This window comes from Schistocerca americana, chromosome 1, assembly GCF_021461395.2.
Source record: "Schistocerca americana isolate TAMUIC-IGC-003095 chromosome 1, iqSchAmer2.1, whole genome shotgun sequence".
Classification (NCBI taxonomy): Eukaryota; Metazoa; Arthropoda; class Insecta; order Orthoptera; family Acrididae; genus Schistocerca; species Schistocerca americana.
Window position 1 is genome coordinate 893805609 of NC_060119.1, and position 14379 is coordinate 893819987.

Here is a 14379-nt window from a genome sequence, read left to right on the forward strand (position 1 = left end):
TTGCTCAGCAGTCTGTAATGCACTAGAACAAAAGCCTTCAAACAAATTAATGCAATCTGAGTAGACACAATTTGCAAAAACTATGAACTCAAGATAACTTTAAACATGATAACTATTAACAACACTCTTACCATGTTACTAGCTGACAAACCTGACATTGCCTGGGTATTAATTTTGTCAATTTTCAATTAGAAACAAAATCTTATATATAATTCTACATTCTACATTCTACATTGATACTCCGCAAGCCACCCAACGGTGTGTGGCGGAGGGCACTTTACGTGCCACTGTCATTACCTCCCTTTCCTGTTCCAGTCGCGTATGGTTCGCGGGAAGAACGACTGTCTGAAAGCCTCCGTGCAGTAGACTTGCTATAAGATGATCCGGGAGAGTTTTTGTACAATGGCTGCAGCTGCTTCACATATCTACAATGCAATTTTGTAAATGTCTCTGTGCCAACACATTTTCTCTTTTGTTTTTGTCTGCAGCCATTTGCCGTCCACTGTTGAAAGCTGTCAAAAGTGCTGCCAGGTGTTGAGGATTTCCTTTTTGAGTCAGCTGTAGCAGTTTCTTAATAGTAAAAAGTAGAAGTATTAAAAATTCATGCATAATGCTTAATTTTTTCACACGTCTTGGTATTTGACTTAATATGGTAGGTAGGTAGTTCTTACCCTGGAAGCGATTGTTGCTTGACAGTAGGGGTATGTGTAGCAAGTTTGGTTGAAATCGGTCCAGTGCTTTGGGATAACATCTGGAAAACACATACATATGTACATTATACATGCATACATACATACATTTTTATAATATGTGTGGATTACAGGAAAAAGAAGAGCCAGCTGAGAAATGCATAACAATATCATTGTATAATGTTGTTAGTACCCTGAAAGTGTGTGTCACGTGATGTATATTTTCATAGGTTCCATTTGCCAAAACATTTATATAAGGAATGTTTCAAGCCTGGTTGTTGGAGAACCTGATGGACCAAGTGTAAAAACATCCATTCCAGGTCCAAAGTCAAAGCAGCTACTAGATGAACTAAGTGCTATACAGGTATTTTTACAGTTACATAATTTCAAACCTTTCCTCTAAAATATGTGGTGTAATTTACAATTAAATCTTTACACTAAGAGTTTGCTGTAACTTGTGTAAGTAGAGTGTGTGTGTGTGTGTGTGTGTGTGTGTGTGTGTGTGTGTGTGTGTGTGTGTGTGTTTTATCTCTGTTACATTGGTCAAAACAAATATTGGATGAAATGTCCCATATTATTGACATATAGTCTTTTAATTCCTCCAAATGTCATACTCTAAAACTGCCTCTATACAGAATACAATATGTTAGAACAGTCAGTATAACTGCCTTGTAATTCTCCTCTGTACATTTGCATAATTAAAGAGCCAAGGTGTAGTAGAAATCCCTAGGTAACTCGGGAAATACTGAATTTAACTGACAAAATGAGAAACGCAGCAAATGATGCTAGCAAAAAGAAGTACAGACATCTAAAAACCAAATGAGATTGACAGAAAGTGAAAAATGTCAAAGTGCGGATGGTTAGAAGATAGCTGCAAGGCTTTAGAAACACAATGAACTAGGGAAAAATTGGAAAATTAGAGGTTTTGAAGAAAAAGGGAGCAGCTCAATGAATACAACAAGTGCAGATGACAAACTTGTACTAAGCAAAGAAGGGAAGGCCAGAAGGTGGAAGGAGGGTCTATATAAGGGAAGCATACTTGAAGACAGAGAATAGGAAGTCGGTGAAGATGGCATAGTGGATGCAATACTGTGGAAAAAATTTTCCACAGCCCAGACAGATCTAAGTGCAAGCCATGCTCCTGGACCATATCACTTTCCCTCAGAATTATAGAGATCTTTGTAAGAACCAGCCGTGACTAAATTATTCCATATTGTGTGCAGGACGTAAGAGATGGGCAAAATAACCCTCAGACTCCAGGAAGAATCAGATAATTCCAATTCAAAAGAAAGCAGATGCTGACAGGTGTGAATAATGTGGAACAATCATTTTACTCAGTTACATTGCAAACTATTGACATAAATTATTTACAGAAATTGGAAACCAACTCAAAAGGAAGTCAGTTTGGCTTCTGGTGCAGTGTAAAAACACACAAGGTAATACTGACCCTGTTACTTGTTTTAGAAGGTAAGTTGAGAAAGGCAACCTACATTTATAACATTTGCAGATTTAGATAAAGTTTTTGATAACATTGACTGGAATACATTTTTTTAAATTTTGAAGGTGGGGGGAATAAAATACAGGAAATAAAAAGATTATTAAAAACCAGATTTCAGTCATAAGTTTTGAAGGATACAAAAGGAAAGCCACAGTTGAGAAGGCACTGAGATATGGTTGTAACCTATTTCTGATGTTGTTCACTCGGTACATTTAGCGAGCTGTGAAGGAAACCAAGGAAAAGTTTCAAAATGGAATTAAAGTTCAGTGAGAATAAATAAAATCTTTGAGGTTTGCTGATGATGACATTGGAAGAACACTGAGCAGAGCAGTTGAATGGAATAAATGTGTGTTGCAAAGAGCTTTGAAAGTGGATGTAAAAAAAAAAAACAAAAAAACTGGGGCAACAGAATGTAGCCAAATTAAATCAGGTGATGCTGAGGGAATTAGGAAATAACTCACTGTGGACACTGTTTGCTATTTGGGCAGCTCAATAACTGATGATGACCAAAGAGGAGAAGGTATAAAATGAAGACTGGCATAACCAAGTAAAGCATTTCTGAAAAGGAGGATTAAATTATCATCAAATGTAAATTTGTGTGTTGGGAAGCCTTTTCAAACAGTATTTGTCTGAAATGGAGCTTTACATGAAAGTGAAATGTGGACAGGATGTGGTTCAGACAAGGAAAGAATAGGTTTTGAAATGTGGTGCTGCAGAAGGATACTGAAGATTGGTTGGGTAGATCAGAGAACAGATGAGGAAATACAGAACCAAATTGGGGAAAAATGAAATTTATGGCACAACTTGATTAAAAGAAGGAACTTGTTGCTAGGACACACCTTGAGACATCTGGTATAGTCAATTTTGTAATGGGAGGAAGTGTGAGAGAGGGAGGGAGGATGGAGTAAAAATTGTAGAAGTATACCAAGGCCTGAATAATACAGAAAGTAGCTTCAAGTAGACATGTTGTGCAGAGATGGAAAAATCTTTCACAGGATAGACTGGAGTGGAGAGCTGCTTTAGAGTGAGAACCATCACAACAAGAATTATTGCAGACAGGAGATGGTTTTGTCCTTGTGGATTAACTCAGAAACAGGCAAAGTGCTGTTTGTTAATGTCTCTTGATACAGTGATTGTTCTGTTCAAATGTCCCATACTGCTCAACATCTATGGATTTCTGTAAGACAGTTGACGAGTTCCTTTGAGGTAGTTTACTGCTCCTCAGGAAGAGCTATCCTCAACTCTGAAATAGTCATGGGACTGCTGGTTAACTGCAACATGTCTGGAGTTTGATTAGTAGGCATGTTCAGTAGGATTAAAGTCTGATGAGCAATGTTTCCATTGTATCTTGTAGTTCCCTGATTAAGCTTCATGGCAATCTTCACCAAACAACTAGATGAATACTCAATTCCTGTACGTCAGCTTTGTCAGAGGGCTGTTCTAATTTATTTGAATGAGCATATAATGGCCATTGCTGATTTATCCTCATGTCATTAGTTTGCCATCATGATATTGGGATGTTTCACTGACAAATGTAGCAAATATAGGATATTTTTCACATCTTACTTCCCTTCCATCTCAACCCCCCCCCCCCCCTCTCTCTCTCTCTCTCTCTCTCTCTCTCTCTCTCTCTCTCTCTCTCTCTCTCTCTCTCTGTCTGTGTGTGTGTGTGTGTGTGTGTGTGTGTGTGTGTGTGTGTGTGTGTGTGTGGTTTTTTTTTTTTTTTTTTTTTTTCCTCTCCCCGAATACGTTAAATATTCTCATGTTGTTGCTGAGACGTAACTGATGCGCCTGTCAGGAGTGGCCAAGATTTCAGCATGCAGGCCACACCCAGGCCCAAGTGCCAAAGTGCTCAGCATTGCTTCACATTTACCCACTGCCGTGCCATGCCGTCTGAGTGCAAGAAGGGGGAAAAGGGTAAAACAGCAAATGCACTGTATTTGAATGGCAGTACAGTTGTACTGCTTATGATTTGGTTTTATATTTCACATTTCCCAACAACGGAGATCACAAACAAAACAAGTTTTAAGTATTAATTATTTTTGGTGCACTTAGACATAATTTTTATCTGGTACAAACTGTCAGCTTAAGGACAGACACAGACAGTTTCGAGTTTTGTGCTCAAGTTGCCATGTAGTCGTGACTTATTTATTTCATAATTGGAAAAAACAGTCTTTCACACGAATTGAAATATTGTAGCACTTTTGCAACCTCATTATGGAGACTTGGAAAATCTACCTGAGAAAACCACCGTAGACAGCCTGGACAGTTTTAACTTAAGAAAATTTGTAATTGAAACTGGAATTACCTTGCAGGTCAATCAGTTCTGACCGCACATGGACATAGGTGCTTTCAACTGAAATGGCAAACAATTGTGAAAATAGCTTGAAAATATATTTAAGATTGACAGTGTCCTCAAAACACTTGTAAAACTATTGTTGTAATTCTTGCAGTGAACTGGATTGTCTTTGTCAGAATGTGTCCTTTCTACAATGTGATTTTCTTTTTAAAATGCATCCCCATCAAATCAGAAAGACATTACAATGCGGTCTCTTAGTGTGAGCAATGTGCAATCAAGTCTACTTAAAATTTGAAATCTGCAATCCATTCTGGGTGTTCTGATTTTTGTTCCTTCACTCCTTTTTCCTTCAGAAATTCAACAATAGTGAGATTTAAATAAAAAAATCATTCCAGGCATGTCCCTCGCCTTAGTCAACTCATGTTTCAGTAATATATGAAGTGTCCATAATCTTTGTTCATTTCCATTAAAAACTGTTGCAACTGAGAATGGAATAATGGTTGCGACTTCAGGAATTTCTTAAAGTGCTCCATGCCTGCGAATTAAGCACAAAATGCTTCTTGGTGTACAGAAAAATGAATCCACTCTGTCAATCGTTGTAATTTTTTGCTCTTTCATTGTCATATAAAAGTTTAAATTCATTCTGCATGGTACTGTAATGTCATTTTGTAGCAAATAATCACTTGTGTGAATTGAGAATTCTCATCCCTCTTGTCTGTCATTCCCATACATTTTAAAGGATTGCGATGATAGATTGCTAGACTGCCTCTTCTTGTGCAAACAGCCACTGGACCTGTGAACATCTTTCATACTATGAACAAATAGTGAAGGTTAAACAGTGGTGAGAGCACAATCCTGGTGAACTCAGTTGTGCCAACTGAAAAATGGCCGCATTGCAATGCTAAATGAAATGTGACATTTTTCCAGGTGCTTCTGAGAAGCAGTGAGCAAAGCTGAGTGACAGACTGCCTTGGTCCACCCATGGCCCTCACACACTGCACATGTAAGTGTATGTGCATAGATGTCATCTTCACACACACAAAATTGCAAATAGTTATATTTGATGTTCTGTACCAAGTAGCATTTTGCAAGGCTCTGTGGTAGAGCTCCATTGCATCATCTCTCCCTACTATGAATAGTCATCCCTGGCTGCAGTTGTGTCATTTAAATATGTCCTTTTGGTTGAAAGTGGAAACAGTGTCAAGAAATGGCATTAGCCACCTCATGTTGTGACAATGTCTCATCTTGACATAAGTTCTGAAAAAAATCAGTGTTGCTGAAGCACTGCACCAATTTACTCAAATGAAAAGTGATTTCTAACAGTGAAATTGGACACCTTTAAGTCCATACTTCAGCAGTGTCCTCACTTTTGTGACAGGAGCTCAATAAGTAATGAAACAAATTTTTCTGAAAGCAGGTTGCTTTTATTCAGGATTGCAATACACCATATTATTCCCCACTCTTTTGGCTACAAAACTCTATTTTTCAATGTAATCTCTGTTCAGTACGATGGCCTTATGCCACATCACTGGAAGATCCTGTAAGCCTGCTTGGTACAACTATCCTGATTGACATCAAAGCCAACATCTTGCTGCATCTACAACCTGCTCCTCATCCATGTACTGCTTCCCACAGGGTGAATTCTTCATTTGGCCAAACAGATGGAATTTGGAAGGTACGAGATTTGGGCTGTAGAGTGTTTGAGGAAGAACAGTACAGTGAAGTTTTGTGAGCTCCTCTTGAGTGCACCATCTTGTGTGGGGCCTTCCATTCTCATGGAGATGGAGAAATTTGTTTGCATTTTTGTGGTGACAAATGTGCTGGAAAAAGATTTCGGGCTTGCAGTTGGTCGTCATAAACTTCATTACACGATATTTCAGCTGAACAACTGCCAGCCATTTTCAGCTGAGCTGAGCGAGGACTGACAAAGGCATTCTCTGCTCTGTCTTATATAGTGCGCTGATAGTACTGTCGCGCATGCTTTGCAGTCGTGGAGACAGAAGGACCACACTGCCTAGCAACAGCACCCTCGCTGGTGGAACTGAAAGACTCAGCTGCCGTTGGTATTGTCGCTGGCCGCAGTTGTCGAAGTCTTCAGGCATCTTTGTCTCGAGAAAATTTTGGAGATGATGGGATTCCATGCATTATTAAATTGGTAACCATTGTCACAGCTCTTTAGATTTCCCACAATGTGTATTTCAATGGATTCTTTGATAATGGAATCCCAAAAAGTTGTTGCTTTGGCCGAAATCGAAGTTTTGTTGTGCTCCATTGAATGTCCGTTAAAAATACAATGTTCCGCAACTGCAGACTTACTAGGTTGCAATAGGCGAGTACAATGTTGATGTTCTGTACAAGGATCCCGTCATCTCCAAAATTTGCTAGAGACGAAGATGTCAGAAGACTTCGATAGGTGCAGCCAGTGACAACACAGACGGTAGCTGAGTCTTGCAGTTCCACCAGTGAGGGCACTGTCGCTGGACAGTGTGGTCCTTCTGTCTCCATGACTGCAACGCATGGGTTGCAGTACTATCAGCACACTATATAAGACGGAGCAGAGAACGTCTTAATCAGTCCTCGCTTGGCTCACTTGAAGATGGCTGGCAGTTGTCCAGCTGAAATATCGTGCAGTGAAGTTTACAACAACTGGCTGCAAGCCCGAAATCTTTTTGAGCAGTTGATTCGCCAGGAAAACTTCAAATTTTACAAATATACTGAAGTCATTTCTTCGATTTCCTGAGGGAGGACATCAAGCAGAATAGCCCCGAGTCCCTTAAGAGCATCGCTGTGACTCTACCTGCTGATGGAGCTGCTTTGGACTTTTTCTTGAGGGAGAGGTGGTGTGGCACCACTTGATGGGTTGTCATTTTGTTTTTGGTTCAAAGTGATGAACTCACTTTTTTTGCCCGACAACTCATCATGCTTTCACTTACTGTCAAGTCTCCACAGGCATTTTGCAAGTGCCTATGAATATTTGCTACACTCTGGTTTTCCATGAAAAGAAATTCAGTGACAGCTCTCTGCTTGGAATGCACTTCCATTGCAGTTGCCATTTTGAAAGCTACATATAGCACCGCCACCTTTGGAACTTCATGAAATTATGGGGGCTGTGGTGGGAGTATTCCACTGTGTCCCACAATAGATTCCATTTTTTCAACTTAAATTGCCTGAGTAAAAAGGAAATGTTGCACTACATATTGAATGCATGTTATTAGAAGGCTATTTGGATTGTATAGTAATACTGGATTTGTATACACATTTTGAACTAATTATTATCCACAGGGAGCACGAGGATTGGAAATTTAATGATGGTATGAAGGTTAACTTTGGCTGTGGTAAAACATAGAACAGGATATTTTACATTATATAACCACCAATATTTTCCATTACTTTTTTTATGGTGGCTTGGTAATGCTGTTCGCAGCCACAGATATGTTGATGTTACAGATGAACCATTTTATTTTGTGTATAAAGCCAAGATATATGCACAAGCAAGTGGCTTTTTAAATTTTGATAATAAGAGGTAAATGCTGGGCCACTTGTCTAACAAGCAGATAGGAAAAGCTCAAGGTCATGGCTGATCATTTATCCTATCCTCATACTTATATATATTACCATGAAAATTTCTATATTACTATGGACTGATCCTTGGATGGTTGAATAGATAAATGATACAACTATTCAATAACTAATCATGTGAGCCAGTTTTTAAGAATTTCTGCCCTTTGGCAACAGATATTGTCTTAAAAGTAAGATGGTGCCATTAAAAGATAATGTCATTTCTTTCGTGTAGCTTCAGACTTGCCTTGTTCCAAAAAATGTGAATAATAAGCACCATTGATAGTTTTTCCTTAGGACACCTTTTGAATTGGGATCACTTTCTCATTTATAACCAAAGAAAGCACATTTTTCACATCCTGTTAATATTTGACGGACAGGACAAATGTTTGTCAAGCCTCAGGGAGTGCGTGCATAATTAGTCTAAAAATTTGTACACATATTTAAGCAGCAGCAACATGTTTCTGTATGTAGAATTACAAGATTTGTCAGCACAATACAAGGAAAAAAATGTAAATCATACTCGCAGTCATATAAATATGTACAATTGTGTTTAATAAAAATTGAGCAGGTGGTCAGCCATGGCCCTGATGAAGGAACAATCCTGCAATCCTGGAATTTATCTGAAATGATTTCAGAAACCATGACAGAATGGGGTCAATATCTCAACAACTGAACTTCCTCATTTGATTTACCCCTAGTGGAAAATTTTATTTTGCTTACACATTCTTGGAACAAGTGCTTGTGCTATGTTGTGTTGTGCTCCTTAGGAATGATCATGAAAGTGGAAGGGAGGGAGAGGACAAATCTAGTTACAAGCACATAACCTGTACTTTTGATTTGTACATAGAATGCTGCTAAACTAAATGACACCACCTAATTGCTGGATACTTACCAAAAGTTTTGCTTACAGTCAATAACCTGCAGTTAGATGATCAGGAAAATAAAGTATGTTTGTTCCAAACTTGTCACTTCTAATCAAAAGTGACAATGGAATGTGATTATCCATGAATACAGCATCTTTTTAGTAAATTGAGGGAAGCTTGTTAAAAATTAGAAAAAAAGTATTGTAGGTATTGGCAACTCCCCTTCCTTCAGTCATTCATTTCTCCTTCTTTCTGGAAAGAATACGTACTTAACATATATGCACACCTCATAAGCATTCTGAGGAAATTTATCATCATTATTCACATTTATATTTTACAAAATTAATAACACACCTTTCATACGGTAATGGTGTTAGGTGAAGTCACACTGCTATTGTAACAATAGTGCATCAGTGAGTGCTGCAGCAAAAGAATCTATAATCACATTCGCTCATTGGCTTTTGTAATGATTATACACTCCTGGAAACTGAAATAAGAACACACTGACACCGGTGTGTCAGACCCACCATACTTGCTCCGGAAACTGCGAGAGGGCTGTACAAGCAATGATCACACGCACGGCACAGCAGGAACCGCGGTGTCGGCCGTCGAATGGCGCTAGCTGCGCAGCATTTGTGCACTGCCGCCGTCAGTGTCAGCCAGTTTGCCGTGGCATACGGAGCTCCATCGCAGTCTTTAACACTGGTAGCATGCCGCGACAGTGTGGATGTGAACCGTATGTGCAGTTGACGGACTTTGAGCGAGGGCGTATAGTGGGCATGCGGGAGGCTGGGTGGACGTACCGCCGAATTGCTCAACACGTGGGGCGTGAGGTCTCCACAGTACATCGATGTTGTCGCCAGTGGTCGGCGGAAGGTGCACGTGCCCGTCGACCTGGGACCGGACCGCAGCGACGCACGGATGCACGCCAAGACCGTAGGATCCTACGCAGTGCCGTAGGGGACCGCACCGCCACTTCCCAGCAAATTAGGGACACTGTTGCTCCTGGGGTATCGGCGAGGACCATTCGCAACCGTCTCCATGAAGCTGGGCTACGGTCCCGCACACCGTTAGGCCATCTTCCGCTCACGCCCCAACATCGTGCAGCCCGCCTCCAGTGGTGTCGCGACAGGCGTGAATGGAGGGACGAATGGAGACGTGTCGTCTTCAGCGATGAGTCGCTTCTGCCTTGGTGCCAATGATGGTCGTATGCGTGTTTGGCGCCGTGCAGGTGAGCGCCACAATCAGGACTGCATACGACCGAGGCACACAGGGCCAACACCCGGCATCATGGTGTGGGGAGCGATCTCCTACACTGGCCGTACACCACTGGTGATCGTCGAGGGGACACTGAATAGTGCACGGTACATCCAAACCATCATCGAACCCATCGTTCTACCATTCCTGGACCGGCAAGGAAACTTGCTGTTCCAACAGGACAATGCACGTCCGCATGTATCCCGTGCCACCCAACGTGCTCTAGAAGGTGTAAGTCAACTACCCTGGCCAGCAAGATCTCCGGATCTGTCCCCCATTGAGCATGTTTGGGACTGGATGAAGCGTCGTCTCACGCGGTCTGCACGTCCAGCACGAACGCTGGTCCAACTGAGGCGCCAGGTGGAAATGGCATGGCAAGCCGTTCCACAGGACTACATCCAGCATCTCTACGATCGTCTCCATGGGAGAATAGCAGCCTGCATTGCTGCGAAAGGTGGATATACACTGTACTAGTGCCGACATTGTGCATGATCTGTTGCCTGTGTCTATGTGCCTGTGGTTCTGTCAGTGTGATCATGTGATGTATCTGACCCCAGGAATGTGTCAATAAAGTTTCCCCTTCCTGGGACAATGAATTCACGGTGTTCTTATTTCAATTTCCAGGAGTGTAGAAGTCCAAATGGAAAATAAACAATTAAAAGGATAAATGGTGTACTTCCAGGTATCCTGCTATGTGGGTTGCATTCTATCCACAGTATTTTGATGACCAGCCATCTGCCTTCTTCAGCTGCTGAGTGTTTTGCTATTAAGTGTAGTCACTGTTTGGATGCCAACCAGACTGTAAATTATTATTGATCTCACTCTGCTATTTAGAGCAGAGTTTGACTTCTGACACTCGCTACAACTCTTGAATGCTCTATTATTTTTCTGAGCCTAAGTACTATTCCGTAAAATGGAAATCCTTTCAGCATTACCCAGCTCTGGTAGATGTGATGGCCAGTGAGATCTTAATAAATTAATACTGGATGCCAAACCTTGTTTAAATTTACGCCATGATACCAGCATCATTGTACTGTTTCATTTTTTGGTTATGCTGATTGCAGTGCTCGGTGATGGCTGACTTGATCTGAATTCCTCAATTGTTTTGGTAATCTGACTCACATAAAACATGCCACATATGCATGAAATGCAATACACATGTGACCTTGGAGACCTATGTCGTCTTTAACATTACAAAAAAATACTTTTTATCCTAGTTGAAGGGAACAACATAAAATGGTTGCTGTGTTTCAGTAGGAGTCTACTGATCTTTTGGGATATTGGGTCAGTGTAAGGTAGGTAAACAATTTTTCTGCTTTTTGTCCGTGGTCTGTCTCAACCTCTTTCCTAGGTGTTCTTAATTTTGATTACATTGTTCATTCAATTTGCTGACCTGAGTACCTATTCCTTCAGAAAACTATTCATAGGTGTTGTTATTCTTTGGTGAGGCTCTCTTTATCTTCAGCTTTATGGATTGGTCTTTAGTAATGTATTTGTAATGGATGATCATGCCTCGAGCCATATAGATGGAGGTCATTGTATGTAGGGTTCCTATGTACACTGTGGCATAGGGATCCGTCTGTTCTTCTGCTAATGAACATGTCAAGGTAAGGTAGTTGGCCTTATTTTCTTTCTCTCTCTCTCTCTCTCCCCCCCCCCCCCCCTTTTTTTTTTTTTTTTTTTTTTTTTTTTTACTATCAATAGAATTTGATTGTTCTAGGAACTTTTCAAGCTTTTATGTTCCATTAAGCCTTGCCAACAATGCATGGCCCATGTACTGAGAGAAACACATTGGTTTCCACTTGGTGAATTGTTGTGCCTTTGTTTCAAGAGTTCCATTTGTAGAGTCGCCGTAACAGGCAATAACAGACTACCCACTGCCATGCCATCAGTTTGTTCAAAATATTTTCTGCTGAATAGGAAATAAATTGTCAGAAAAAAGAAAATCATTGAACTTTCCTGATTAGTTCTAAGGAATCAGAAAGTGGAACTCTCATAAAGAGGGAAATTACCAGCTGGTATGCAAGTCTGCCAGTATTACTAAGTATGGGTCTTAGAGGACTTTCTTTCTTGTGTACCTTAGAAAAGTCATATAGATTTGGTGGCATGAGTGCTTGGTTCCTAAGACCCTTAATGATATGTGGCAAGCCGCACTTATTAAGAAGAGCCATTATCCACTGTATTTTACTTCCTTCAGCTAAGATAAAAAGTATTCTTTGCCATGTTAAAGATGCTCTAGGTTTCCAAAAGTTGGGTGTGTATCACATTCCATGCGAATGAGGCATGTTTTGAGGTGCAAGGAACATCCGTGACACACCAGATTAAAACAACCAAACTACGCAATTGCTACTGACCACTGCGACAAATGTAATCAAGAAATGAAATGTGATAATATCATTACTGTGATACAAATGCCGAGTTTCTGGGACAATGTAATTAAGGAAGCTATCGAAATAAAGATGTCAGAAATCCTAATTAACAAGGCTGGACATTTCAATTTAAACTGGGCTTTGGTCTGCCACACAAGTTGTTAAGATCTTGTCAGTCATCATGTCCACCAGAGCTGTAAACTGCTGAGAGACTTTGCATTTCACAGAATATTGATGCAAGCACTGAGAAAGAAGAGCATCAAACAGTGTAGTGGGCGTTGGGGTCAATTTGGCTATGAGTAGTTCTGTGAAACCAACAATGGCTCAGTCTGGTAGTGGCACAGGTAGCATGTGCACATAATGGCAAATCTTGCAGCATCTGAAGAAGCCGGATGGCTTGGTCATTGAAATATTTTACATAACATTGAAATGAACTCTGAAGAAAAATCTGGAAGCACACTTAATCAGTAACACCAAGAAAACCTTTATGTTATTGACTATTGTGCATACCGGCTTAGTGCCTTGCTTCTTAGACACACACTAGTTACTAGGTCACATTTGATAACATCTGTATGTGGACATCATCAGCTTGGATTTTGGCAGCTAGAAAAATCTTAACAAATATACTCAGTATGCTATTCTTAGTGGGGCTCTTATAAGTTGAGGAAAAAGAATTAGATCTCATAATACAACTGTACTACTTAAGTTTTGACTGCTTTACAGTAGTTTACATTATAGGAGAGCTGACCAAATCTGTATTTATACAGTGAGTGAAACTTGTGGTGTAGCTGTCCAAAAGTGTTGTAAACAAGCCTTATTTCTTATACTAAACAGAAATAGGGTTGCCTTTTGGATATGTATTAAAATACAGTGCTGCTGTTCAAGGCATCGCAGCTTCATGTGGATTACCTTGTAAAGCATTTTTTCAGCCAAAGGAGAGATTGATTTTAATAGCTCTATTGCATAGCCTAAGTAGTTAAATGAATATGTACCACATTTTTCACAGAATGTATAACACTGACAGCACAAAGGAATGCACATGGTCACCCGTATACATGCACATATTTATAATGTCCACTATACAGGATGGAGAAAAATTGTCACGAAATTTTAAACCTGGTTAGCTGATGCCAGTAGGTACCAAAATTATTAATGTTGTGTAGGTAAACAGTGCACCATTTTTGAACTATGGAAATTTGGCACCATGTGCTCCAGTTGGTCACGGGATTGCCCTGTTGCTGGGTGCTCTGGACAATGCGTGACCCACGAATGCTTTACCTGCCATGTGCGTATCACGTTGGGGCAGTGATGGGGTGAGGGAGTTTGTGTGTGAACTGACAGCCATAGCACTGCCCGTCAACTGATGAACAGCAACGAGGCAATCCCACAGCCAATCTGAGTGTGTGGCACCAAGTTTCTGTAGTTTAAAAATGGTGTGTTGTCAACTACACAACGTTAGTAATTTCGGTTCCTATTGGCATCAGCTATCCAAGGTTAAAATTCCGTGACACAGTTTTTCTCCACCCTGTATGTTAAGAGATTATCTGCACTGAATTTATTGCAGCCACCATTTTCTTTCCACAGCAAACTGGATCAGTACAACTTTTTGTTGATTATGACCGCTCCATTGGTAATTATATAGCAGATGTTGATGGAAATGTTCTGCTTGATGTGTACACTCAGATATCGTCACTGCCTCTTGGGTACAATCATCCAGATCTTTTGAAATTGCTTGATAACCCTTTTAATGTGGTAAGTCATAAAATTTTATAAACATTAATAAATTAATGAAGAAGTGATTAATGAATTGTGATTTTTTTGGATGCATTAAAATATTCGTTCC

At 40.2% G+C, this 14379-nt stretch overlaps 1 protein-coding gene across 1 annotated transcript in view; it reads left to right on the plus strand.

Moving 5' to 3' along the window:
* The window catches only part of LOC124614628 (4-aminobutyrate aminotransferase, mitochondrial), a 107160-nt gene that overhangs the window by 5621 nt on the left and 87160 nt on the right, over window positions 1-14379 (plus strand). The window contains exons 2-3 of the mRNA XM_047142959.1: window positions 920-1053; window positions 14121-14288. Coding sequence (XP_046998915.1) covers window positions 920-1053; window positions 14121-14288 — 302 coding nt within the window. The remainder of the gene's footprint in view (window positions 1-919; window positions 1054-14120; window positions 14289-14379) is intronic.